The sequence below is a fragment of the Artibeus jamaicensis genome, unplaced genomic scaffold (assembly GCF_021234435.1).
Source record: "Artibeus jamaicensis isolate MK-2021 breed Jamaican fruit bat unplaced genomic scaffold, CSHL_Jam_final scaffold_1019, whole genome shotgun sequence".
Lineage (NCBI taxonomy): Eukaryota > Metazoa > Chordata > Mammalia > Chiroptera > Phyllostomidae > Artibeus > Artibeus jamaicensis.
Window position 1 is genome coordinate 6,940,686 of NW_026522025.1, and position 26,067 is coordinate 6,966,752.

Genomic DNA, 26,067 nt, shown 5'->3' on the forward strand with positions numbered 1-26,067 from the left:
GTGAGTGAACCGCGTGTTAGCAAGCTTATGTGCCTTGTCTGAGGTCAAACCACTCACGTGCTATGGAACCAGAGCCTAAACTAACACTTTCTGAATTGAGTCCATCATCTGGCAGTGGCTCCGTATTAACCAGTAAAGACAGTGTGCTCTTCCTGCATGAGAAAAGTAACAGCTAACAGGTAAAGGGGGAAGGTTTGGTGAAACTCTCCACTTCCCAGCCTCTGCCTGTTTAATGCACGGGAAAAAGAAAATGACTGAGGAGCTACCTACCTGCTTGGCTTTTGCATCTCTCTTCTGGTGGAAGTGGGCCAACCATCGAGTAAGCTCTCCTTTATTTTTAGTTTATGCCATTTAGTTTTTGTTGATTTATCCTAAAAGGATAAACATGGGCTGTGTGATTGTGGATCCCCTCTCTTTTTCCTTCTGTGGACGTCTGAGAGGGCACAGGACAGGCAAGAGGAAACAACTTTCCCCGAAGAACCAAGTTCATAGGTTTATGAGCTCATGGCTGTGAGCTACAGGTAAGTGACTCTGACCTATATAGTCTGAAATGAGACAGATGTCAGGGTGCCCCCATCCCCAAAGGGAAGGCAGGGTAGGGTCCCTGAAGTCGGGTCACTGAAGCACAGTCTGACGGACAGGATAATATTTTACTGTTTGACAGTTTGTGAGCCCGGATGGCCGCTTATTCCCTCCCCAACCATTCCTGCTTGTTTCTTATTCTTACTCCAGGCTGTGACCCCAGCATGAGCAATAAAAGTAGCAAGAGGTTGTTCAGAAGATTAAAGACCCGAGTCACCAGAGGCTGCCTTCTTGCAAGAATATTTAGACATTTTCCACTAGGCAGTCATTCATATTCTTCAGCAAAGGATGAACAGAGAGCTTGTTCAAAAAGGTTTCCTTTTCAGATCTCTCTACCTTGGAAGATACAGTGAATGCAAGGACTTTGTTTTGAAATTAAATATTCATTAGATTGGGTTACAGCTGTTACTGTTCTTCAGAAGAAAACTGGGTTTTTCCTTTGTTTTTAAAATACCTGCAGTCATTTCACTTAGGAATCAATTTCTGTACTAACCAGTCAGGGTAATGCATGGTGTGATTTTTCTAATATAATAGACACTACTTGGAACTGAATACCAAAAAGACTCAAACTGTTTTACAGAAGGTGCATGAGCAATGTGACGTCACAGAAACCCTGCAGACAGGAGCATCCGCGGAGTAAAGGAGAGTCAGGCCCTGGGAACCTGAGTGAGCTCTTCAGCTATGAGTGAGCTCTGATGGCCTCTGAGTGAGCTCTTCGGCTCTGCTGATTGACAGCTGTTTCATAAGAGCTCTGACTTTCCTCAGCTATAAAATGGGGAGCGTACTTCTGTCCTCCTGGGGTCTGTGTAAGGACTTATAATTAGTGGTTATAAAAAGCGTGGTGCCTACAGGGAGGAGCCGTTACTCATGTTGCAACATGAATACTGAGGACTGGCCACCAAATGGCTTGAAAGTCATTTACATCCTTTAAAAAAAAAAATCTTTCAGGCACCATTGCTCACATTACCCTTGAATTTAAACATCTTTTAAAAGCTTTCAAAGCTTTGAAGGTTGATTTCAATGAAACCTGTTTTTATTCTAGGCGTTTTTCCTACTGTCATTCTGAGTAAAACAAAAAACATTTACTGTCAAAACAACCAGGGTTTGCTCGTTAGCACAAAACAAAAGCAGAGATGTCTGCCTGATTTATTTTGGCATCCGACTACCAGTTAAATAGGACACCTTTTAATTTGTCGGTTCTTTAAGATTCACTTAGGTTGGAAAAGGAAGCCACCAGCACTTGGTTCCAGCTAAACTCAAACTAGTTGGGCAAAAATGGGGTATTCTTTATCCCTCAGACACACCACCTTTCAAAAGTGCCCATTAAAGGGGAAACTGTGTATTTAGCAACATGCTTCAGAGAGTAACATCTAATAGATTTTTTATTTTCCTCAAACCTGGAGGAACTCAGACATCTAACTTACTACCAAGCCCATCAACAGGTCCGGGGAGAGGCACTGGAGGTTGGTGGTCTGCAACAAGCCTGCACAGAACTATTTAAAAGAGTCACTATCCGATTATTCTTTAAAATAAAAATCAACTATGAGTAAAGACTTGTTATTCAGATCTCAGCTCTACCAAGTCAGCCACTCGATCTCTCCGAGCCTCAGTTTCTTTCTCTGTAAGTTGGGCACAGTACCGCCCTGGCTCCTGTTGTCTAGCATCCAGCAGGCACATACTAGTTACTCAAGCGTGAGCCACTGCTGTCATTCAGAAGAGCAGGTGGAACACTGTTTAGCGATTTGATTCAGGAGTGGACATCTCTCACTGTATGAAAGTTGTTCCTTCTAGCTGCCTCACATTTATTTTGCTGGAATCTAAGCCTGTTCTCTCATTTTTGCAAAGTCGGTGAGAACATCTGTTTAATACTTTCTGGATAAGAAGGCCAGGTTGCAGGCCTGTGTTTGTGCAACTATTAATAAAGCCACTCCTCAACGGAGGTGTTTTCTGGCATCTCAATGACCTAATTGTAATCTGTAATCTGGCTGATTATTGGCTAGACTAACTGATTTAGCAGCAAGAGGAAATGAAAATGACACACATACATATACATACGCTCATAAATATACACATACATAAACATATATACACATTTTTCTGTTCTTCAATACATATAAAAGTCAAGGTCCAGCTGCAGACTTCTTTTTGTTCTACGTTTTTGGGTATGGAGCGGGTGGGGAGTGTGAAGGGAAATAAATGCTTCCTTCTATGGGTCCCTTAAAGCAACTGACTTTGAAATGAACTAAGGCAGACTCTTTGACAACCTAGGCAAAGCTTGGTTTAACAAGCAACAGTTTAGCAGGGTTTTTTTTTAAGGAGAATTCATAAACCCATAGGGTTAGTCCTTGGGTCCTCCCAAACTCTGAAAGTCTCGTGCTAAATGTGGTCCGAATACCACACATCTGCGAAGCATGTGCTTGTCCTGACAACATTTTCTTATTCCTCACCATCGCTGATTTTCCAAGCGTATCAACTGCCTGAATTCAAATGAAGATGAACTGATTCAACTCCTGACAGACGCTTTCTCTGTCTGGCCCGGTGCCAGGAAAACAGGCCTTCACCTGGTCAGGTGGAAGCTGAGACAGAAGCAATTTCCTCTTCCAATCCCTCGCCTGAATATCCAGCAGAAACTTGTGGAATAAAACCAGGCTAAGCTGTTGTTCTCAAACATGTTTATTTGTAAGTTTTACATGGTGTGTTACAGAAATTAATGGAAAATTTCTAAAAATTTTGCTGTTCTGTTGAATGCATTGTACATAAAGTTAAAAATAATGTGTCCATATATGTTAACAAACTGTCATCTGAGGTAAGGTTAAAGTAGGTCTAGAAATGTACTGCAACAGTCATTTTCTCTTTCTCATCTTTATTAAAAAAATATGTGTCAGAACACAGAGATTGAAATGAACCAAACCCACAGAGTAAACTTTTTTTTCTAAAGAAGGTGCCCGGTACATGACAGGATGGGTTTCACCCAACACTGGGATGAGCACGAATTACCCAAAAAGTCTGCGGCATGTAAAGGTTGAAGAGCTATGGGGTATGGGGACAGAATGACAGGTGGCGTTTCCCTGGTTTCAAAATTTAAAGTGACAAATTTAGTGCTAGTGAAGGATGAGAAGTTAACAGCTGTACACATGTCTTTTCTATCAGTCTAACTGGAACTGTGCCGACTCCCAATGGCCTTTCGGTGTGGGCACCTCAGCTCTATTCGGACATTCCACTGAACTCCGGGCATAGGATACAGTGGTTCTGAGCTTGTTAAAAAACAGAATTCTGCCAGTGGTAACAGGGATGGCAGTTTAAAATCTTGACTCTAGTTCCCTCACCGAATGCATCCCATGAGCCATCTTCTTTAGGTTCTGAGCCAGTTACATTTTCAATCACATTCAATGAATGGTCAAGTCCATCTGGCTGTCGTCACCTTCTGCTGTGAAATTAGCTCTACGTGGCTTACCTGATAGAGCAACATCCACCACAGTTCACTTTGAACGTGTCAGAAGCAACCCCGAGAATCAGTGTTAGGGTATGATACGGCCAGATACACGCAAGACAACCACCATGAGGGAGAAGATAGCACCACTTGCTTAGAATCGGAGTCGCGGACAACATCGTCATTTCAGCCATTTGTTAATGGGAACTGCCTGTCTCGCCAAATCCCCAAAGCATACCATTGAGCTGGTTTCAGGACAACTCTTATGGTTAGCACACCTTTCTCATTTCCCCCTTCATGTGAAAAGATTACCTAATCATACAATGTATGCACGTTCCTGGACAAACCATGGGGACAAACAGGTGATAGCTATAGAGGGAGGTAAATGGCCCTTCTTACTTTCTGGGTTCTTCAGACCTTCTGCATTAGCATGACATTTACATATATTCTGTAATGGACATCTGGTCAGTTTCCCTATCTGGAAAAAAGTTAGATTCCAGTGACCTAATAATATAAAATTTGGACTTACCAATTTTCTCTTTGTGAGCAAGTATACCTTCCTCCAAATCATTTTAGTTTCTATTGATATGAAGAACCAAAGTACACGGGCCTATTTAAGTTAATCATATCAATGTAAATTCTAATTTTCAAATTTTAAAACCAAGTCATAGTAATCACCCTCAAATCCAATTAATCACATGCTTCTTTAAAGTTTTCTTTTTAGTGTTAAACCACTAAATTCAACATACCATAACTGCATAGGAACATCAGGAAAACACATTTGACCTGTAGAATTCTCTGTAGGGCAAAAATATATAGATTCTTTATGAAAATCATGTGCTAAACATATGAACCGAACACCGCACTTTTTGTCTCATAAATGTAAAAAAAGGAACCTTAAATTCTTCTGTTTCATGTACAAACAGTCCAGTGATTTCTATGGGGGTGGGCGGGGCTGTAGAGGTCGGAGGGAGGTTTAGAACCTGAAGGGCAGAACTTCAAAATAGGAATTGCCTTTTTCTTGTTTGATGCAGGGGGCGGGTACTTTTGTGAAAAGGCTAGATTAGATGATGGAGTCACATGCTCCCTTTCTGTTCACTCGCTGCTGATTGGCCAACTGCTGCTGCTGGCTGTCCCTGAACTCCAGCTTCCTCCTGCGTGCTCCAGAATAGCATCTGGAAAGCGAGCCCCATCCATCCAGTTTGTCACATCCTGCACTCCATCTGCTACCTTCTCTACAGTGTAATGGCATTATTAAAAAGCATTTTCATTAACATTTATATTTACAAAAAAAAACCTGGCGATTTTTTTTTCATTAGAACTCCTTAAAGCCATTTCCCTTAAATATTTAAAGAGTTTAATGGTAAGGTTTTTTTTCAAGTTATAAAATAAAAATCCCATTTGAATTTTCTGATGTACAAAAAGAGATAGAGATGAACCATCGTGATCACAGAATCAGTTTGTTATTCTGAATATTCATGTCACCATTGTTCCATTAGAAAGTCAGTTTTTAAGATCCAAAACCACATTACCAGGATTGTACCAGAATTATTTGGCAAATGACTTTTCTTTGAAAATGGCACGTGGAGAAGACACTTGACTGCATAGCATCACAGCAGCAAGAGATCGGAAAAATAAAAAATATCATTTTATTGTAGTTAGAATTTAGAGCTTCTTAGGAAATGAGATGTATTTTCTCATCTTTTTCATCAATGGGATTTGATGTCCTCTCCTACTCACAAAACGAAAGTTCAAACTGGAAGCTGTCTTTCTTCACCAGGATGCAGAAATAGCTAAAGGGTTGTTTTGGCAACATTCTTGATCATAAAGAATAATCAACCACTTATTTGTCTTGTGATTTCCTGTGAATTCATTACATATGAGACTTTTTTTCCAGTTAGATTTCTTCATCAATATCTTAAAAAAGTCAAAAGCAATACAAAAAATTTGTACACCTATGAATTTTCAAACATGACAAGGGAAAGAATGGGAAAAAACGGCCAACCAGGCCCTGTGGAGCAACGAAAAAACATCATATGTCAGAAGGCCTATGAATAAGGAGATGGTGGTCACAGAGGACATCTTGCTTTGCCTAAGAAAGTCAGTCTCAACCTTGCTGTACCTCTCTGAGGCCTGTCACTCCAAATTTGACATCTCTACAGTGGGCAACAGGTGGAGAAATAAAAAGAGAATTACCATTTTGCATTCTGGGTCATCTTCAAGTCACACTAAGTGAGCTCAGAATATTTGTCAGGCAAGCATTCGCTTGATTTGTGATTTAACATGGGGTATGATTTTGTTATACTTTTGTGTGTGTGTGTTTGTTTTTGTGCTGCCATTGATATCTGCTGTTGGTTGCCAAAAACTCTTAGTTCCCTCTTCCAATCGAGTTCCATTGGGCAATCATGAATTTCTTCATGGGATGAAGTGAGGTGAAAGAATACAAGAGAGCCCGTCGTGATGCTGATTTCCATGCCAGTCTTGAAGCACCCGCCACGAGCCCACATTGATGCTATTTCTTAGGTCTGTTGATCTGCGCATAGAGAGGCTCCAGCTCCTATGGATAGAGGGACAAAGTGAGACCTGCTCTTTTCCAGATAGGAAGTTCTGAGACAGCTTGGGAAGGAGAGTTTGGGATTAACAGAAAGGTGACAAGTGGCTGATGGATGACCTTAGGTGATTTTTGGATTACTTGATCATGGTGCATATCATTTTGGCAATTTTTTTTAATCATCAAGAACTACTCACCCAGTTTTGTCCTTGGTTTTCAAGTGAGACTGACTGCCCATTTTAGGGAAATAGCGTGGTACAGTAAAGAGAGCCCGACGAGCTATGTGATATGAGCAAGACACTCATCCTTTCTGAGACTCAGCTCCCCCACTGTGAAGTGGAAGTAATACTATTTATCTTACGGGGTTCTCAAGAGGATTAGAGATAACATATAAAGCATCTAGCACAGTGCTCGGCAATAACGGGTCTCCAGAGAATGGAAACGACCATCGTGGGTCAAGTGGAGATTTTTTCAGTTTATGAATGTCCACTTGATACAGCTAAAACTCTTTCCCAACCTGCTCATTGGTTTCTTCAAGCAGAGAGGACAACCAGGCACACTTTCCAGCAAGAGAAACAGCCGTTGGGTTGTGAGCTTTTAGTGGAAAGCTTCTGGGACTTGTTTCCATTCAATCTGCTGTTTCAGCTTCCGCCAGTCCTTTGCCTGCACCCAAGAGGCTGTCCTGAGACTCACACACAGGATTTCCACCAATATAGGGCACAGCAAACTTTCCACCCAAACACAGATGGCCAACGGTATTTGGACTTGTTGGAAGCACTTCAGGACGTCACGTCAAAAAGGCCTAGGAGGCACTGGCCAAGCAGATGAGCTCAACACTCTGGTCTTCAGCATACATAGGCCCTTCTGCTAAAATTGATCTTTACGCTGTTACTCTTGAATGTTTGTGCCAGAATTAAATGTATATAGTGACATCTCAACTCGGCCATATTTTATATGTTAGCCTGCTTCCTGCCATGAAAGATGTTTTCATATGCTTATTTTCTTGAAACATTAGATTAAAGTGGCATTCTGTGAACCCCTGCTATGTGTCTAGCACACTAAGTATCTTCAAGTACACTGACATTTTTAACTTATCACAATGGCCATGTGAAGCAGATGCTTTATCTCTTTTGCAAATGAGAAATCAAGCACAGAGGAGTTAAGTCATTTGCCCATAGTCACACAGTTAGTAAGGCTGGGACACAAGACCTAAAAGTAGGGTCCAGTGCTTTTTCTAGTCTATTATAACAGCTGACAAAAAAAAAAAAAAAAAAAGAAAGAAAGAAAGAGAAAGAAAGAAAGAAAAGGCCGCCTCTTCAAGCTACAGTGTTGTGGAGTGCTTTGGAGTTTATAAAGCTCCCTTATATCTTATTTTATCTGCCTAAGAGTCATAGTAATAGCTTTTATTCTCTCCAGTCTCATTCTGCCGATAAAAACTGAAGGTCAGAGAGGTGTGTGATCTCAGGGTCATTGTGCTGCCTCTCATGTATTTAATATATCACATTGCTCGTCTTTATTGTAAAGTTGAAATGGACTAGAAGATAATTTTGTCCAGATCCTTCATTTTACAGATGAGCAATCTGAAGCTCAGAGAAAAGAGCTCTCTTATTTCATCAAAGTCCCAAGGTTATTTAGTAACCATACCATGAAAAGGATCTAGGATATTTTCTTCTAGAACTCATTATGTGTGTATTCTTCCGGGGAGAAAGACCCTCTTAGCCTTGCAGGCACCCTATTTTGCAATGTGTCAGCACCTATTTGTCCCTTCCTGCTTTCTGCCTATGGACTGCACACTGCCCTTTAAACATAACAAAAACAAGTCATTCTTCTTCCAGCTGTCCAATGACAGAAGGTATGGAAGCCTATTCTTCCACATCCTGCTTCTGGCTACGACTTGCCAGTTACTTCTGCCCTTTTACATGAGAACCTAGCACAGTATGTGCTCAATAAAGGTTTGTTAAATAAATGAATATGATACGGTTTGTATGTTCTTTGCTGTTCTGATCCCCTTGTCCTCAAAAGTACTCCAGTTTGGCTTTAATTCTCTCAAAATCTAATCTAGCAAAATCTGTAGCAAGATGATTTAGTAAGCAGCTAATCTATTCTCTACCAATGCCTTGAAATGTTTCAAAAGTGTCTGTTGTAAGGCTAACTTGCAAGTTTCCTGTGTGTTTGTGTTCTGGGATGGGGTGGGCCAAGCCAAGGTGGAGTTACAAAGTACAAGTACTGGAAAAAAGCCATTTTCCTTGTCCTATGCTGGGCTACAAGGTTGCAGCTGAATCTTCCCTGAGCAGACTTGCTCAGCCCACTCTCCTTTCAGATGCCTTCAGACGTCAGGCTGTCTTGATCTCACCCTACAATGTGTTCTCTTCTAATTTTGGAACTAATTTATTCAACTGAGAATGACACCTAAAAACAGAAGAAGACAGCAGGCTCAGACAGGGTAATTAATGCCACACTGCATTAACTTTCTGCAGCTGAGATAAATATTCACACATCCCCTGCTTGCTGGAATTTAGCTTCAAATGCCCATCACAGCAGCAGTAACGAGTGCAGTCAACTCTCCATTATCCCCACTGATGAAGGGGATCGCTGGTGTGGAACCCCTGAGCATCAGATCATCCCAAAGCCTGACACTGCGATGCACTGTCTGTTTGGTGGTAGCTTTACCTTCCTTGTTACTGAAATTTAGATTGTCAGAGCTGGAGGGGAGCTTGGAAATCCTCTGATCCAGAAATTTCTGACCTGACTTCTGGCAAGGTTACGACAAGGTCCTGAGGCTATTTTTGATATTCTAACATGTCTAATTGGAATCACACATTAACACAGCACACTGGGCGTTCTTGTTTGTTTGTTTTCTCTGGGCAGATTTGACCACACTTCTGTCCTTCTTCAACTCCTTCAAAGGTTCCCCTGTGCCCACAGGGTAAGGTCACAACTCCTTAGCTGGGCACATGAGACCCATTAATCTGACAGTCTATTAGAACTAACAAATGCCCCTTCTAGTCCAAGGATCAAAAGTCAGCTTTCAGGTCAGGTATATCAGGCTTTTTAAAAAGGTTTTTTTAAAAAAAAATATGTCTCCACTAGAATGTTCTTTCTGAGATGAATTTGGTCATGTCAGTGCCCTGCTTGGAACGACCCTCCTGACTCCTTATAACCCCAAGGATAATGCTACCCCCTCAGGGTGGCACAAGAGGCTTTTCTAACACGGCTTGACCTGCCCACCCAGCCTCATCTCCCTCCTCTCTCTCCTGTGTCCCCGCTTCTGTGTGGTACCTCTGGTCTACCTGACAAGACAGGACTTTCTGACCTCTGAGACTCTGCTCTGACATAACCTCTGCCTTTGGGGCGTCTCTTTGACCTGTACCTGGGAGTTCCCTTTCAGAACCGGCCCTAGTATAATGGCTTCCTAGACTCTGCAGTGCCCTGTGCAGACCTCTGTCTACACTGCCGTTATGCTAACTCCTAGTGCTGTCTACACCAGGGGTGTCAAACTCATTTCACCAGAGTCCGCATCAGCCTCGAGGTTGCCTTCACAGGGCCGAATGTAGTTTTAGGACTGTATACATGTAACTGCTCCTTAACAGTTAAGTGAGAGCTCAGCACTGTCGCTGGGTAGAAACAAGGTGCTGGGCCAGATGAAACAAGGTGGAGGGCCGAATTCGGCCCGTGGGCCTTGCGTTTGCCACCTGCGTTCCACACAGTGAGCTCCCCTGCACGTTTCGCATCAGTACCCCAAATGCTGAGTGGGAGCCTGGAGCACGGGAGGCACACTGCCGACAGCAGGAAGGATGAGGATGAGAGTGGACGAATGAGTGATTCTTCTCTTACTGGGAGTTGCCAAATACTCATGAACTTTCAGCTCATCTGTGCTTGACATATTAATACCTTTGTTTCTAGAGGACAACCAAGTAGGTAGAAAAGCAGACAGTGCAAATGAAAACAAAATCAACCGCCAACCTTTGAGTTAAGTTGAATACCCTGTTTGCTGGGAGGTGTAATGAGAAACAAAAGCACACAGATTTGAAATCTGCCAATCTCCTGCAGCCAGAGTCCATCAGGGACACACCTGCAGTTGAACACGTTGGGCTTATTACTCAGCACAGTGAGGGGAGCAAGGGCATCTGCGTAGCAGGGCGTTGGGAAGGGCTTATTACCGCACTGGGCTTCCGTTAGATAATTTGGGGAGGGTCAAGAAAGTCAGGGGGAAGTGCTCAGGAAGTGGGAGTATGATTATTTTAATAATCTTATCTTGAGGGCAGAAAGAGTAGAGCAAGGTTAAAGGCAAGGGAGAAGAACGCTTCGTCATTTTTATAACGTGGGCAATGCTCCTGTTTTGCCTGTGCTGGGCCATGTTTACTGAGTGGTCTTGATTTGTTTTGAGCCATCATGGTCACTGAGTGGCCTCGTCCAATGCTGACGTTCAGTGAACTAGTTCACATTCAACAGGACACTGAAGCCTGCCTGTGAGGGCTGCAGATGCCTGGCTGTCAGGCTGCTGTTCTCTTGCTCCCTGTTAACCCACGTAGTAACCATGGGGTTCTGTGAAGGCTCCTTCCCCCCATCTGGGAGCCAGTCTCCTTATCTGTAAAATGAAGCTAGGAATCCTCTCTGTCAGCAGTGCAGTGAGCATCGCAGGACAAAACACGCATTGATTGCCTAGCACAGGGCCCGGCCTGGAGGAGGTACTCTGGAGTGGTTAAGTCCCTCATGCCCGGGAACGTGGCTTTATACCTCCTCTCCAGAGGATGATCTTAGGCTTAAAAATCGCCTGTAGGTGGCTTCTCCTTCATAGCACATCAGTGCCACTACAACTGGGCTCTGCTGTAGAACCGAATAATGGCCATGGGTCAGCTCGGGGAAACTGCAGAAGGGATGTGGGGCTCATCTAAGGAATCTCTCTGCCCAGCCCTGTGGACAAGGGACACGTGTGCTGAACACTTGGAGTATGAATTATGTGCTCGTGTACAGCAGCCGAGCAGAATCACAGACTAATAATAGCTTATTTTGACAGAAACATCTGCAGGCTATAAAGGACTTTTCTGTATTACATACATGGTCTCACTTGGGCGTCACACAGAGGCTGTACCCTGGGCAATCCTATCTCCATTTACAGAGAAGCAGCAAGGCTCCCCAGAGCTTGGTGACCTGCCCAAGCTCACTCAGCCAGCACAGGGAAGGTCTGGAATATAACCAGGTTTTTTTTTTTTTTAAGCTTTTAAAAAATTGTGGTAAAATATATTTGGCATAGAATTTTCCATTATAATCAGTAAGTGTACAATTTAATGGCATTAATGACTTTCACAATGTTGTACAACCATCACCACTATCTTTAAAACTTCTTTATCATAGCCATTAGGCAGTAACTCCCTCTTCTCCTTTATTTTCAAGTCCTAGTAAGCGCTAATCTACTTCCCATCTCTATGAAGTTACGCATTTTGATTTTTAAATCAATTCCATTGAATTAGGATTTGCACACAATGAAATGTTTCCATTCTAAGTGTGCAATTTGATGACATTGACAAATGTACACACCCGTGGGCCTTCCCCACCACGACAAGCTAGAGAGGACTCCCTCATCCTAAACACGTCCCTGGTGTGCTCCTCAGTCAACCTGTCACTAGGATGCTACAACCACTGATCTGCTTTCCACCCGCAACGTTAGATCTGTTTCTTTCTAGAAACTCTTTCTAGAGCTTCATGGAAACACAGCCAGCCCACTGTCCTCTCCACTACCATGTGTTGCCTTTTGTAAAATGTCAAAGCAAGAAAGGCCCTCATCCTGACAGTTCCTATTCTGCAGGAAGAAACCAAAGCCCTGAATGTGAGTGCTGTTGCTCCCACAGTCCAGGGGAAGCGGTGGAGAGCCGGCAGGGCAGCCCAGGTCTGCATCCCATTTCTGGGCTGGCTTCCTCACTTCCCACCTAGCCTAGCTCCTTGGCTTACAGTACAGGGCCAAGATTATCCCGCATTATAATGAGACCCTTTTGAAAGACACCTAAATTGTGCTTATTACTTTGCAACCATTTAATTTTTATTCTGTTTATTTCTAGAAAGCTTGGCCATATATAGCATAGGTGTGCCCCCCAAAATTACTGTGGAGCGAAGACACAGCATGCTGAGAAAAGCGGTCTTGCACGTGAGGTCGACAGACATCGTGCCATGTACTTGCTGAGTGAGCCCAGGCTGGGAGGTCAGCACTGAGCCAAGCCAGGGCTCAGACTGGAGCTGGGAGGCGAGCTAAAGCTCAACACTGTCCTGCCAAGGCAATGTCTCCAGTCTTGTGTCTTCTAGTCCCAATGCTGGAGCCTAGCTCCATGGGGTTTGACATTTCCTGGACTTGCAAATGGAAGAGGGTGGTGGTCACCAGGGAATGCAAAGGACACTGAAATAACTTGAAGTTCATAAACAGAGTCATGAAAAATGCACAGATTTTAGTGCCACAAAGATCCCAGCAAACTAACTACCTGTATGAGCTTCAGCAAGCATTTCTCCTGGGCCTCAGATATTGCACCTGTAAAGGGATTTTAGCAAGTGTCCAGAGTCTTCCTGTTTATGCAAAGGGAAGGGAAAAAGCCTAGATCTTTCTAGCCATCTTCATTCTGAAAAAATTTGTCCTTCAGGAAAAAAAAGTCTTCAAAACACAGGATGGGTTTAATGATGATACCTTAGAGATTAATGCTGCTACCAAATGCACCCACTTTCCGGGGTCTCGGGGTGTGAAAGCCACCTGGTGAACGCAGAGATGCACTATCTGGGTTCCCCAGAGAACTGCATGTGTTCTGATCAATTTCGCATTTTCCCATCAATAATAATGATGGACACAAGGTATGTGCTTTGTACACGCACATCATCTATTCTGACCTTGTCACACAGCAGATGAAGACAATGAGGTTGTTGACACCAATTCTCTGCCATCAGCAGGAGAACCTGTCCAGAGTAAGCCCCTTGCTGTCAGAGGTGGGTCCTGGATCTCAGGCCAATGGTCTCCAGGAAGCCTAATGAAGTCAGCATGTTCAAGGGACTTTGGTCCTGTCGTTCATTAGCTGGGAGAAAGGACATTCTGGGGAAAGGGTGCTGTTGAAAGATCTTGTTTGAGGATTGGGTCTTCCATCTTCTAACTGGGTGGCCTTGGGAAAGTCAGAAGGTTCTAGAATGTCACAGCTGGAAGAGCCTGTGGGCATTGTTATACAGAAGACCAAAAACCAGAAGTGAAGCCATCTGCCTGGGGTTGCACAGTGATTAAGCCCAAGGGAAGCTGCTCAGACCCAGGCATCCTGGTCCTGTCTGTGTGCTCTTGAGCTACTTAACCTGGGTCTAGATTTAGACCCCAGCCCCGTGACATGTGCATCTTTTGATTTTAATGAGTCACTAAACTTTCTACTTATCATTTGTGAAATGGGAAAAATAAAAATACTGAATGGTGTTCTTCTTAGGATTGATTTAGATGATGTTTATAAAAGTACTATAAACACACTATTAACTTTAAAATATATTTTCTTAGTGGCAGTAAATGAAAGGCATTGTGATTACCCTGCAGAGTTGACTTTAGAGGGAGTGAGCGTGATCCAAGTCAGAGGTCAGAGGTCAGCCTTTTGGCCAGTATCAGCAGCTGCCTGTTTTTTGTATGTAAATTACTAGGGAACTTGGCCACACTCTGCTGCTTTTCTGCCTCAACAGTGGAGCAAATCAGTTGTGACAGAGATCATATGACCTATAAAATATAAATATTTACAGAGAGTTTGCAGCCTCTGATCTAAATTATCAGTGTATTCTAGTTGTGCCCACTACTCCTTAAAATCACGTTGTTTGGTTTTCTTTTTTGACCTCTGGAGGCTCATAGCCAGCAGCCCACTGGCATCTCTGCTTGGCTGTCTCATGCCCACCTCAAGTTCCGCTGCTCTCAGAGCGAACTTGCCTTCTTTCTGCTCAGGCCTGTTGCTCTGTGCTCCATAGTACGGTGACTGGTGCCACATGGAGCATGACATCAGGAACCTTGGGACAACCCTAGGTATGTCCCCTCCTTCCCATCTCCCTTCAGTCTGAGCTTCCCCCTGATTTCATCTTTTAAGTATCTCTAGGCTCAAAGCCAAGCCCCCGAGCCTGGCCCACCCTGCCCTCAGCCAGACCCTGCACGTCCCCTGCCTGAACCTTTCCAACAGCTTGGGCTGGACTTCCCTCTGAGTGCCATGCCCATGAAGTGGACACACAGGTTTCTGTTCTCGTGGCTTTTTGCTGTAGGGTTCTATCTTTTGGCTCTATTTAAAAAACAGAAGAGTAATAATAATCCTGAACATATGTATTTTACTTTCAAAGCTTATGAAGCACCTCCACATTCATGATATCCTGTGATTCTGAGACTGCCTTGGGAGGGAGCTGGTCTAATTATCCCTATGTATCTGCATGAGGGGACCAGGGCTTAAAGGGGTTACAAGTTTGCCTAGGGTCATGCGCTTTGGAACCATAACTCAGACCCCAGTCCCCTCAACTCTGTGTGCTTTTTTGTTTGTTTTTCTTCTTTTGGGGGGGGGGCGGGGCATGTTTGTGTGTAAGATTTTTTTTCCCAGAGCATCTGAAGTTCAGCTTTCTTTTCCCTCAAACACTAGAAATCCATCAGGTAATATTTTATATATCTTGGGTTCCCACTATGAAGATCAGTATTAAAAAAATGACAGCTACTTGTTATTGATGGTGGTGTCTATTGTTAGTGAGCGAGGCAGACTGAACAATTCCCTATTGTTATAGATGCTACTCTGACTTGACAGCTGGGGAATCTGATAGGCAGTTTATTTACTTAGCCATTAAACCAAATAAATGTTTTCATTTTTCTTTCATCTCCTCAAAAGCTAACATTTTGCCCTTAAAATTGGTCCAGCTACACATCAGTGAAGTATAAATTACCTGCTGTTCCCACACCAGCCATTATAATATTATTTTGGTTCTTTTTCGCCTCTGTTGACCCAGTCTTTCAAAGACACGGGATTCTCCCAGGCGGGAGGGCAGGGGAAAAATTCAATAATTGAAGATATTTCTCTTTATTGCTAAAACAGGAATGCTGTTGGAGACCAGCCCTGCAGCTCCCACTGTCGAGGACTGAGTCTGTTGGCGTCCGCTGACCAGGGCGGCTTTACCTCATCAGCAGATGTCACCCCGGCCTCCCAGGAACTGTGCAGGTATTTCTAGTAAACAAACAGCTGGAGATAATGGGTCGCAAGGGCAATAAGGAAGGCAGGACTCTTTGCACAGGGGAAATTAAAACCAGGGACATAACTACTCCTGCTCATCATCCCTCCGCATGCCTGGAAGGGCACTGGGCACCTGCCATCTTAGTCCCTTCCAGCTGGTGGGTGAATGGGATGGAGGCAGGAAGATCAAATGTAGCCTCGCTGCTATTGATGGAGGGGTCTGGAAAGGCTCATTCGGACTTCCCCTGCAGGTGTTGAGGGGCTACATGTGCAAGGCTAGCCTCAGTCTCCTGGCTTGCTTTTGTGAAACAGCCAGGCTAAGCTTGGTTTCAAAGGGAGAAAAGCACTTCATCGAAGATTCTAGTCCAGCCTTCCTTTAGACCCGGGAGCTACATATTATAATTTACATGCAAATCCAAGACTATTCATTGTTTTGGACATGAAAAGGGGCCCGTAAGGCCCTAACTCGGGTCATTCTGATTATGGAACAGCACAGGGCAGAGAGCCAAGAAGTGGGTCCTTCTTTTCTTCCCCACTTCAAGGTATTTTGAGGTGTATCCCAAATGAATGATCTGAAGATAGAAAGTACAAAGCAAAATCTCCCAGCCAACGGCCTAGGTCCTCACGGTAGAATTTATCAAACTTAAGTCCTACTGTATGTATATAACCCAAGGTAGTGGGGACACTGTTGAGCACATATGATGCCGGTGGCGGTGGTGGTGGTGGCAGCAGGGGCGGCAGCTAACACCTAACGGTGCTCACTATGTGTCAGACGCGGCGCCAAGAGCTCCACATACATCACCTCATCCAGTCCCAACACTAACCCCACGAAGAAGCACGATTTTTATCCTTATTTTTCAAAGTAAGTTAGAGATTTATTGTAAACTCTCCTCCGGGCCACACAGCTTGCAAGTGGTGGAGCCACCACCTCAACTCAGAGAGCCTCACTGGGGAACAGACTTTTCACAGCCAAGTTTTAGGCTCGGAGTGTTCAATTCTATGCCCGAGGCTCAAATTCTGCTACCTCAGTTAACGTAATGGACACTATAAGCCCTTTCCAGCAGAAGAAGAAACCAAGACTCAGGAGAAATTAAGGTCCTTGCCCAAGATTTCCCACTACGAAGCAGCTGCTGAGCTAGAATTTGAACTCAAGTTCCAAATCCTGCTCCACCCACTCACAACTCGGCCATGGCGTGGGGTTCTGGACGGAGCAGCAGACGCGGAACAGGCTACAGCCCCACAGAACAGTTCAGCTTGAATGACTGTCTCAAGTTGAACAGGCTCATAAATATGAGGATTTGATACATTGATCTGCACACGGTGTAAGTCATCTTTGTTTTCTAGAAGAACTTCAATTTCAGGATGATGTTTGCTGTTATCCTGATGAATGGCTCTTGTTGCCTGTAGTTCATTCATCAAACATGTTAGGGCAAGATGAAGCATGTGAAGTAAAACATATGCAAGGGGTAGAAAACCTCTTGGGGGTTCTTCCCAAAGGAGTGCACCCATAATCCTCAACTTTTCTCTTTCCTGGAACACTGATTGTGCCTTTAATTCACCAGTTCCCCAAAGAGCTCAGCAAGACTAACACTCAGACGGGCACCACATGTTATTACCTGCTGCTGTACTGATATGATGCGGCAAAGTGTACAGCATACTAAGTTCTTTGATTATGAAATCTGCTAACAAAATGCACTTTCTTTTTTTTATCTTAATTGCTTTTTTACTTTAATTGTATTTTCTCCAGAACACTGTCTTAGCTTTCAATAACCATCAAAATAACTTTCACATGAACTGCAAGTGAGGTAGCCTCAGGGTCACTCTGTGGGGAGTGTGCGCCATCCAGCAGGTGAATGGTCTGACCACTCTGCTCGGGACTAAACAAGGAGGACGCTGTCTGGGTCCAGCCTTGCAGTCAGTCCCACACATCTATGGAAAACGAGGGAAGTATCTGAAAATTGAACACATTTGACAAGGAGTGACCTTGGAAATCATGTCTGGGCAACAAGGTGTAGTCCTGTCTCCTGACAAGGTTGGATTCATCAGCGACTCTTTCTTTCAATCAAATCAGATGCATTGAAATTCGAGTGCCCAAAGCCACTTGTAGGAAATGTAAGTACACTTCTCTCCAAGTAGCTGCTGATGGAATCTAAAGTGGGTGGGTGGCAAGCCATGTGCTGTAGCACAGGTGCAAACGGCGGCGCCTTGGAAGCAAATGCTACGTGTCTTTGTGCCTTGAATTCCCCTTTCACATTGGAAATGGGGCAGGAGCCCCTTTTGTCAGGGCAAAATGGACTGCCGCGACCTTCCGCTCTGCCAATCTCATTTCAAGCACTACTTATTTTTGCTTCTTACTCTGGCTTCTCTGTGTGTTTGGTTGGTGACCTCTTCAGATGTGTGGGGTGTAGAAAATGCAGGGACACTTTGCTTAAAAGAGTAAAGCATCTGAACCACGTCTCACTGAAAATTGATCAGGGTGGGCAGAACATGTCCATCTCAAAACTGATGCTTTCAGAGACCGAATCCACATTAAGTAGGATTGACCGTGCCTCATTCTATCATCACCATCACTGAGAACATATCATTAGTAAAATAATATGGCCATTCCCCACTCACCCCTCCCCCAACCCCCAATATATGTCAAAGGTCATGCATCCATGAGGGAAAATAAGATGACAAACAGACACCAGGCAAGCAGAGAGAATACGAACATGGAGGTATGTTCAGGCAAGGAGAGATGGCACAAACACCAGGGATGTAAATCTCGAAGTGAAAACAAGCTAAAGGGAAAGTGAATAGCTTAGGGATGAAGGAGATAAAAGGACAGATACCTACCCAGACCTGTGCTATCTAGCTACCGGCCTGTGGACTTATATTATCAGCACTGGGCTCCCCACTGGGCTCCCCAAATGGATCACTGTGGGATGAGGCCTGTGATCCATCAGGCTAGAACACAAGAAGATAACACTTTTTTTTTTCTTTTCAACAACCAAAAACATAAGACAGCAGCGCATACTTTCATGCACACAAATAATCGGTCATTTTAATGGAGGCAGCAACTTTCAGTCAGAGGATGACGCCACACCCACCAACGCCAGACCTTGGAAGAACAACTTAATAAACGGACGTTGTTTTTCACTGCTCGTTGGAACAGAAAAGAAAGCCCCTTAGTGACCCTTTAAGAACTTAAATGCCTGAGCCAGCATTCTTTCCTATGTAAGTTTCCTCATGCATTGTCTATGGCAAATACAGAGATTTTAACTTTAAGGAAAACAAAACTGGAAAGAATACGCCCACCACTTACAGCTTCTGGCTCTTCGCTCTTGCTGGGGCTTTCAAAGCCCTCTTCAAAGATGTCATCTGGGGTGGGGTCACTGGCGTGCGATGCAGATGATTTGGACGGAGAGCTCTGTCGAGGGGCCGGGGTCGGAGCTGCACAGAGACCAGCAAAGACAGGACACATCATCAGTGTCCAGCTATGGCCGTGAGCCCCACAGAGACCTCAGGGGTCAGCTTATGCCTGAGTCAAATCATGGGACTCCTCTTTCTATCACCGGTCAAACTGATGGAACACTTCACTCTTTCTTCTGTACATATTTATCTTGTCCTTTGACATTCTTGGCAGACAGGAAGGTGCTGGCTCACGTGGATGAAATGATCAGTGATTCTCAAGGGATGGTCCCTGAATTAGTGTTATTAGCCACGGCTGGGCACCTGCTAGAAGCGCCAGTTTTTGGACCCCGCTCCACACCTGCTGAGTCAGAAACTCTGCTTTTTTGCACACTCCCGTTGAGAAGCAGACTTTTAAAAAAATTTTCCTTCTCTATTTCTTAACATCATACAATTAATTCAATAAGAATAAGTCAATCAGAGGATGATAATACACACTGACTGCCTTCTATGTACCAGATCCTGTCAGAGATTAAACGGATAATATCTGTAACCCTCATAAGGCCTCCCTGGAGTAGCTGTATCATGATTACACAGATAAGGCAGGTGAAGTTTGCTCAGTTGCTCCGGGCCACAGAGTCAGCAACCAGGAGAGCCAGGCTTCCCAGCCTGACACATAGTAGGTGTCCAACAAACACGTGCTAAACAAAGAGCGTCTCAGTGGCCGGGGCAATGGCTGCACCGAGGAAAACCCCACAGCTGGCAACCATGTTCCTTGTTCTGTAAGAATGTGCATTTTCTCTCCTGACTGCCCCGCATTTTCCTCCTCTCATCTGTGCCAGAGCTTTATAACACATATGCTGTTTGAAACCACTCTTCCCTCAAAAATTTCTAATTTGCCATTGAAAATACCAGTCACTGCCTGAGACCCAAGTGAGGGGGTAGTGTGGCTTGAGTTAGTCGCTGAATTTCAAACACCAAGGATAAGGCTTCCCTGTAATAACGCTGCAGAATTTCCCAAATCTGGCTGCTTCTCAGATAGTGAGTGAGTGAATATGAAACTTGGGGAGTTCCTTTTGCCTTGAAGAAGCTATCTGCATTTCGAATAACAAGGCAGTTTACTGTGTGCGGTGGCGAGCCAGACACTGTGGTGGGCACTTTGCATTCATTATGCTCTCTAAGATAAACGCCGCTGCTGTTTTAGCTGTTTCTTCTGATGAGGATACTTCAGAGGCGAAGTGACTTTCTCAGGGTTAACGCAGCTGCGGAACAGGAGCACTGGGATTCAGCACTGTTCAACCCATGTCCCACTGTGCTTTCCTACTTAGGGTTTACTTTGGGTCTAATTGATCCTCCACTTAAAACATTTGGAAGATGATGCTGATGGAGAAGAGGACAGGAAGGTTGGTTTCAATCACTCTCATTAAAATAAAAACATTGCACTTTTCTCTAATTTAGAAGGAAGTCTGTTTTGTGTCATGAGATGATTATGGAGCAAAACAAGTCAGAGCAGATTCAAGTGAGATAAGTGACAGGGAAACACCCTGATAAGTTGTGGGCATTTAATAATTGTTACTATAATTTAATTCTGAACTGTGTTTGATGTGGATTACTGCTTATAAAGGCTAAGAACCCCAGCTGAGCTGCCTAATCTGAGAGGTATACGGTTCATACTCTTTGAATGAAATCAACAGGGAGCATAACTAGGAGTTTATTTATGCCAGTGTTTTAACCTTTAGAAGGTTTTATGGAATACCTCTAAGTCTAAAACAGCGATTCTCAGTCCACAGCTATTCCACTCCCAGGGGGCATTTGGCACTATCCAGAGTCGTTTTTGATCATGACTAGGGAGCGGATGTATATACCACTGGCATCTAGTGGTCAGAGGCCAGAGACACTGCTAAAAATCCTACAATGCACAAGACAGACTCCCGAACAAATAATCATCTGGCCCCAAACACCAACAGCACCTACGCTGCAAAACCCTGCTCCAAAAACACTGCAGGAAACACGGGACCTTTGTCTCTGCGACCTCTCCCCAAATGCCCCCCACGTTCTAGAGACTGTGCTTGCAGTATGAGAAGAATAGGTGTGATTATGACCTGGTCCCTGCCCTCAAAGAACTTAAACTTCCCTCTTCTATTTGTAGCTGGTGCACTGAAAGAGAAATATTTGTTTTCAAAAGGTGCCTGCTTATTGATGCATGACCATCGTTTCGGCAGCATTTTGTCTTTTTATTCATTATTTGTCACGGAAACCCTGAGTGGCAGTCCCTGGAGAGGCCCCACTATGTAGATCATCTGGCCTGAGTGGGGGCAGGCTGCTTATCCGCATAGAAGGTATTCATTTTCAGACAGCGCCCTGAGTCTGGCTGAAATGACACTAGCTAATTATGTTAACAGCAGGGGGTTTTTTGGTTTTGTTTTGTTTTTGACAATTCCCGGCATTGGCCGAGCAGTGACCCGTGTCATGGGGACAGCAACGAAAACGCCAGACTCAGTGTTCCGTGAACCTTTCCTCTCCCCTCAGCAGTTGTCAGGGCACGGGCTGGATCACTGGACGCCCTCCCCAAACGGCGTTGGCCAAGCACGTGTGTGTTCAAGTGTGTCCAGATTCTCACTGGCTGCACTGCTCTGGTTTTCCAGATGTTTGCCGTAGAGGGGTGAGCTGGGGTAGAGACACCGAGTCTCAGAGCTGGGATGGGGCATGCTGCTTCCTTCACCCAGGACCCGGCTGAGGGCGAGACAAGTCACGCACTTGCCCAACGGCACAGCCTGTGGTGGAGGAGCCAGGATCGCAGCGCTGGGCCAGAACGCTGCACAGAACCACTCAGTGCGCAAGAGCACCGACAAGAGGACCACCTCAAACTCTGTGAGGTGTGTAAGGTTTCAGTGTGTGTGTCACTGAATCTCGTCCATAACCCTGAGCCTAAGATGAGGAGGTCAAAGCTCACGGAGATAAAACGACGTGCACGCAGGTGCAAAACCTGCACGTCACAGAGCTGCCGTCCAGGCCCCCAGTCAGAGCTTCCTGCCCCGCCACTGCTCTCCCTTCCGACGGGCCCGCGCTCCGAGTCAGAATCTCGCCTCAGCTCTGCCGGCTGTAGGAGGCCTTATGGTTGCTTCTAGGTCTTCTTCTCACCTTAATGTTCTAATTTCTTACCCTTGTTCCTAAAATATTTTCAATTCACGTACAACATTCATTTTTATTTCAATGAGCCATCCAAAAATCTCTGCCATAGCTGGGATATAAACGAATGAATGAATGAATGAATGGGCAAATAAATAAAAATTGAAGAGCCAGAGTGACATGGTGGAAACACAGCAAGCCTATATCCATTCTACCACTTTGTCTATTCTCTTGCCTTTGGATCTCACGTTCATTATCTGTAATTGGTCTAAGAAAACTTGTCAGAAACACTATTATGAGTATAAAAATAGTAACTATGAAGCACTGGGGGAGACAGGTGAGTAAAAACTGGCACCCAATAATTGGTAGCTGTTATCACTAGCAGTAAGAGTAACATAAACAAAGGGCCCTGTTGAATGTAAGTAGGACGGGCTCTCTGAGCCTAGAAATGGGGCACCCCTCTCACTGGGTTTATGAAGGGCACTCACGTGAGTTGGTTGATGGCGTGGTAGAAGTCACAGGGGTCAAATTCAACTGGGAGATGTCAAAGTCATCACAGTCATCTGTATCCTGCGCCACCCCGACTTTGTTGAAGTAACTGGAGAAGGCCTCTGAGGTACAGGTGAGGGAGGGTTGGTCGGATTTGCGGGAGGGCACTGGTGGAGGCTGGGCCATCTGGAAATCCTTAAACATTTCTTTCCCCATTTTCTGCCTGGGCTTGTCGGTCTGTGGACTTGACCTGGTGGAGTCACCCGTGGCTGGGATGGTCGCAAGGGGGGTGAGGGGACCTTGGAACATGGCGGCTGGCAAAGGCATAACAGTTTGTGTGGGCATGAAGGCGGCGGGCGGAAACTGCCCGGCCACCGTTGGCCAGGGCTGCTGAGTGGCAGGGAAGAGACCCGGCTGGCCCCATGCGATGGGCTGAGCCCCCGGCATCACCTGAGCGACTGGTGGCTGAGCACCCATGGCAATCTGCTGTTGGACGAGGGGCTGCTGGCCCCAGAAGGATGGGAGGACGGCGCCCATTGCAACGTAACCTGCAAGGTGAAAAAGGAGAGTCAGGCATCCTGGGAAAGAGCAATTCATGGAGGCAGGTAGTGGGCAAAAAGGTACTGAGCAAACTCCCAAGTGTCAGGCTGTGTGCTAGGGCCTGGGGATGGAAGGATAAATAAGACAGAAGTCCTGTTCTCATGGGACCTGCCTCCCAGAGCAGCGGTCACGGGAAACCTCTCTTAAGGAGATGACTCACAAGCCGAAGCTAGACTGCAGTGAGGGAGCAAGCGGGGCAGGTGTGCGGGCGGTGACAATAATATTGCTACAGCCGCTGAGGGTTTCTGACATCACACAGCCTCCACAGCCCGTGTGTCTCAGTGGAAGGGGCAGAGGGCGAGAAACCAGGCACGTCTGGCTTTGGATCTCGCCTCCCCCTTTTGCTAGACTCAGGGCCTTCTCAACTGCTGGAGCGCTTTTGTGTGAAGCCCAGTTATAACATCTTCTTTCCCAGCATCGGAGTTGTGGGCACAGTGAACAACAATGGGAATGTTGGAGTTTTAGAGGCCAAGGTGAAAATTCAGGCTGCCACTTCTTATCCGTGGAATTTGGGGAGGGCTTAGGGGGCTCTCTAAGGCTCTACGTCTATTTCTGTGAAATGGGCATAAAATATGTCCTGCCTCATTTGGATGGTTTAAAGATCGAGTTCATAAATTTAAGGTGTGAAGTCCTCCACTTGACAAGGAGTGAACATTCAGTAAATGTTAGCAATTACTATGATTTTAATCAGAGACTATAAATATGTACTTAAGAGCTTGCTTGAATGTAACATACTGGCAATAAATAAACTATCGGTCTATCATACATTTCTGAATTATTATTATGCCAATTTTAGAGATTGCATATATAGGCTATCGTCTGCTCAGGAGCACCTCACAGCAGTACAGGCTGGGCACTGCGAACATCCAAGGGGCAAACTCATGTACGTTACTGTGACACGATACAGTCATTTTTAAAGAGGGGTGTAAGTGACACTTTTTATTGTAACAATAGTAACAATAACAATCTCCACTTATTAAATGCTTATAATGTACCAGGTACAGCATTAGGTGCTTTACATTCCACAAAATCCCTGTAGGGTGGGCATTATCTCCAATCTGGGGATGAGCGAAGTGGCCCTCAGAGAGGACAGATACCTCATACACGGTCACACTGCTGGCACGAGGTGGCATCAGGGTCTGAACTAAGGTCATCTGTCTCCGAAGCCAGTGTTCTTTCTCTGCACCAGAACTGTGTGCCCCCGATGGCCAAGACAGAATTCCGGTGCTGCAGAGTCGGTGCCCCTGGTCTGGCCGTTGAGTGTTTTAGCGTAATGGAGGCCTGGAGAATCCCCCATGTGCTTCCGGTGGTCCCGCCCTTCTCAGAATGTCCAGTGGCCATATGCACACACATGGGAGCATGGGGGAGAGATGACCAGGCCAGGCAGAGCAGAGAAGCTGGCTTTGCCTGGCCTCTCAAAACCAGCATTTTTATGGCTGCCAGAAGGAATTTGCAGGTACAAAGCAGCAACACCAGGAAAAAAGGAGGAACGGGTGCAGGGGATCACAGCAACTTCCAAAGGGAAGACAGGAGGGGGACATGCCACTGGTCGCGTCATGGGTCATGTCAGTGACCCTGGTGGGCCCAGAGCAAACAGGTGCAGGTGCCCCTCCCATGCTCCAGTCTCCGACACGCCGGTGCTTGAGTTGTTGATAAGGGACGGAGCCAACACTGAAAGCTAGGTCATTTCCTTGCAAGGTGAGAGGAAGCTCCAGCGGGGCTGACACGGGATATGGAGATGAGTTAATCCTGATGATTAACTGAGCAGTGTTAAATGCTTTTATGAAATGAGACAGGGGTATCAACGAACAAAATGGACAATACCCTCATGAGACATTTCAAACTTGAAACTTGCTTACATTGCCAGTTGCCTTGCCCATCATATAATAATGTCAAAACTTGAACCTAGCAACAGACTAAGAATTCCACAACTTTGTTTTTACCTTCTGATTTATTTTGATGGGGCTCAATGGTTCTCAGTGGGAGTGCTACTGCCCCCTAGAGGATGATTAGGGAATTTGCGGGGTGCGTTTTGGTTGTCATAACTTGGTGGTTGGGGGGTGGGGCACCACTGGCTTCTTCAGTGCGAGAGCATTGATAACTAGACGTCCTTCAAAGTGTGAGACCAACGTGAACAAAAAATTAGCCTATTTTCTATTTATGATTATTTGAGCGTACACTGAACTTTGAGTTACACAGAAATTCCAAGTTTCTTCTTATAAGTTTTAATGTACTTAACTTTCTAGGAATGTGACGACTGAGTACGTTGAGAGAAGACTGTTGTTTTCTCTTGTTTGGAACACTGTCAAGACTCGTTCACCCATTTGGAAAGTCAAGGTCCCTCACTGGAACACCTCCGGTGGTGGCTGAGCCAACATGACACTCTTGTATTATATTATGTTTCTTACATGTTCATACCTGACTACTTAGTATGTCTGCCAGTGTGATCGTACTTGGGTATGTCCTGATTGAAATACATGTGTTTTAATGATAAATTAGCTTTCGTGTATTTCTTCCTTATATTGCTGTCAGGGAACTGTGCTGATTTTTGAAAACCTGCATGCAGGTGGGTCACGTCATCCATGGATTTCATGTCAGGGCATCACAAGCATGTGTGATGACCACAGACACCTGGACCTGACGAAGTGGAGAGCTGTCCCGGGACTTTCCACCACCCCAACCCTGCTGCCCGTCTTGGCGGACGATGG

At 45.0% G+C, this 26,067-nt stretch overlaps 1 protein-coding gene across 5 annotated transcripts in view; it reads right to left on the reverse strand.

The window, feature by feature from the left end:
- Nucleotides 1-3,255: 3,255 nt before the first annotated feature.
- DAB1 (DAB adaptor protein 1) overlaps nt 3,256-26,067 on the reverse strand; it is a 1,235,135-nt gene continuing 1,212,323 nt past the window's right edge. For 4 of the 5 annotated variants that reach the window (XM_053655463.1, XM_053655462.1, XM_037148508.2 and 1 more), the window contains 4 exons: nt 22,759-23,307; nt 19,056-19,183; nt 18,587-18,697; nt 3,256-6,569 (listed from right to left, as the gene is read on the reverse strand). In XM_053655463.1, the coding sequence (XP_053511438.1) occupies nt 18,602-18,697; nt 19,056-19,183; nt 22,759-23,307 (773 nt within the window). In that variant the 3' untranslated portion in view covers nt 3,256-6,569; nt 18,587-18,601. The remainder of the gene's footprint in view (nt 6,570-18,586; nt 18,698-19,055; nt 19,184-22,758; nt 23,308-26,067) is intronic. The other variant, XM_037148509.2, reaches the window with a different exon arrangement.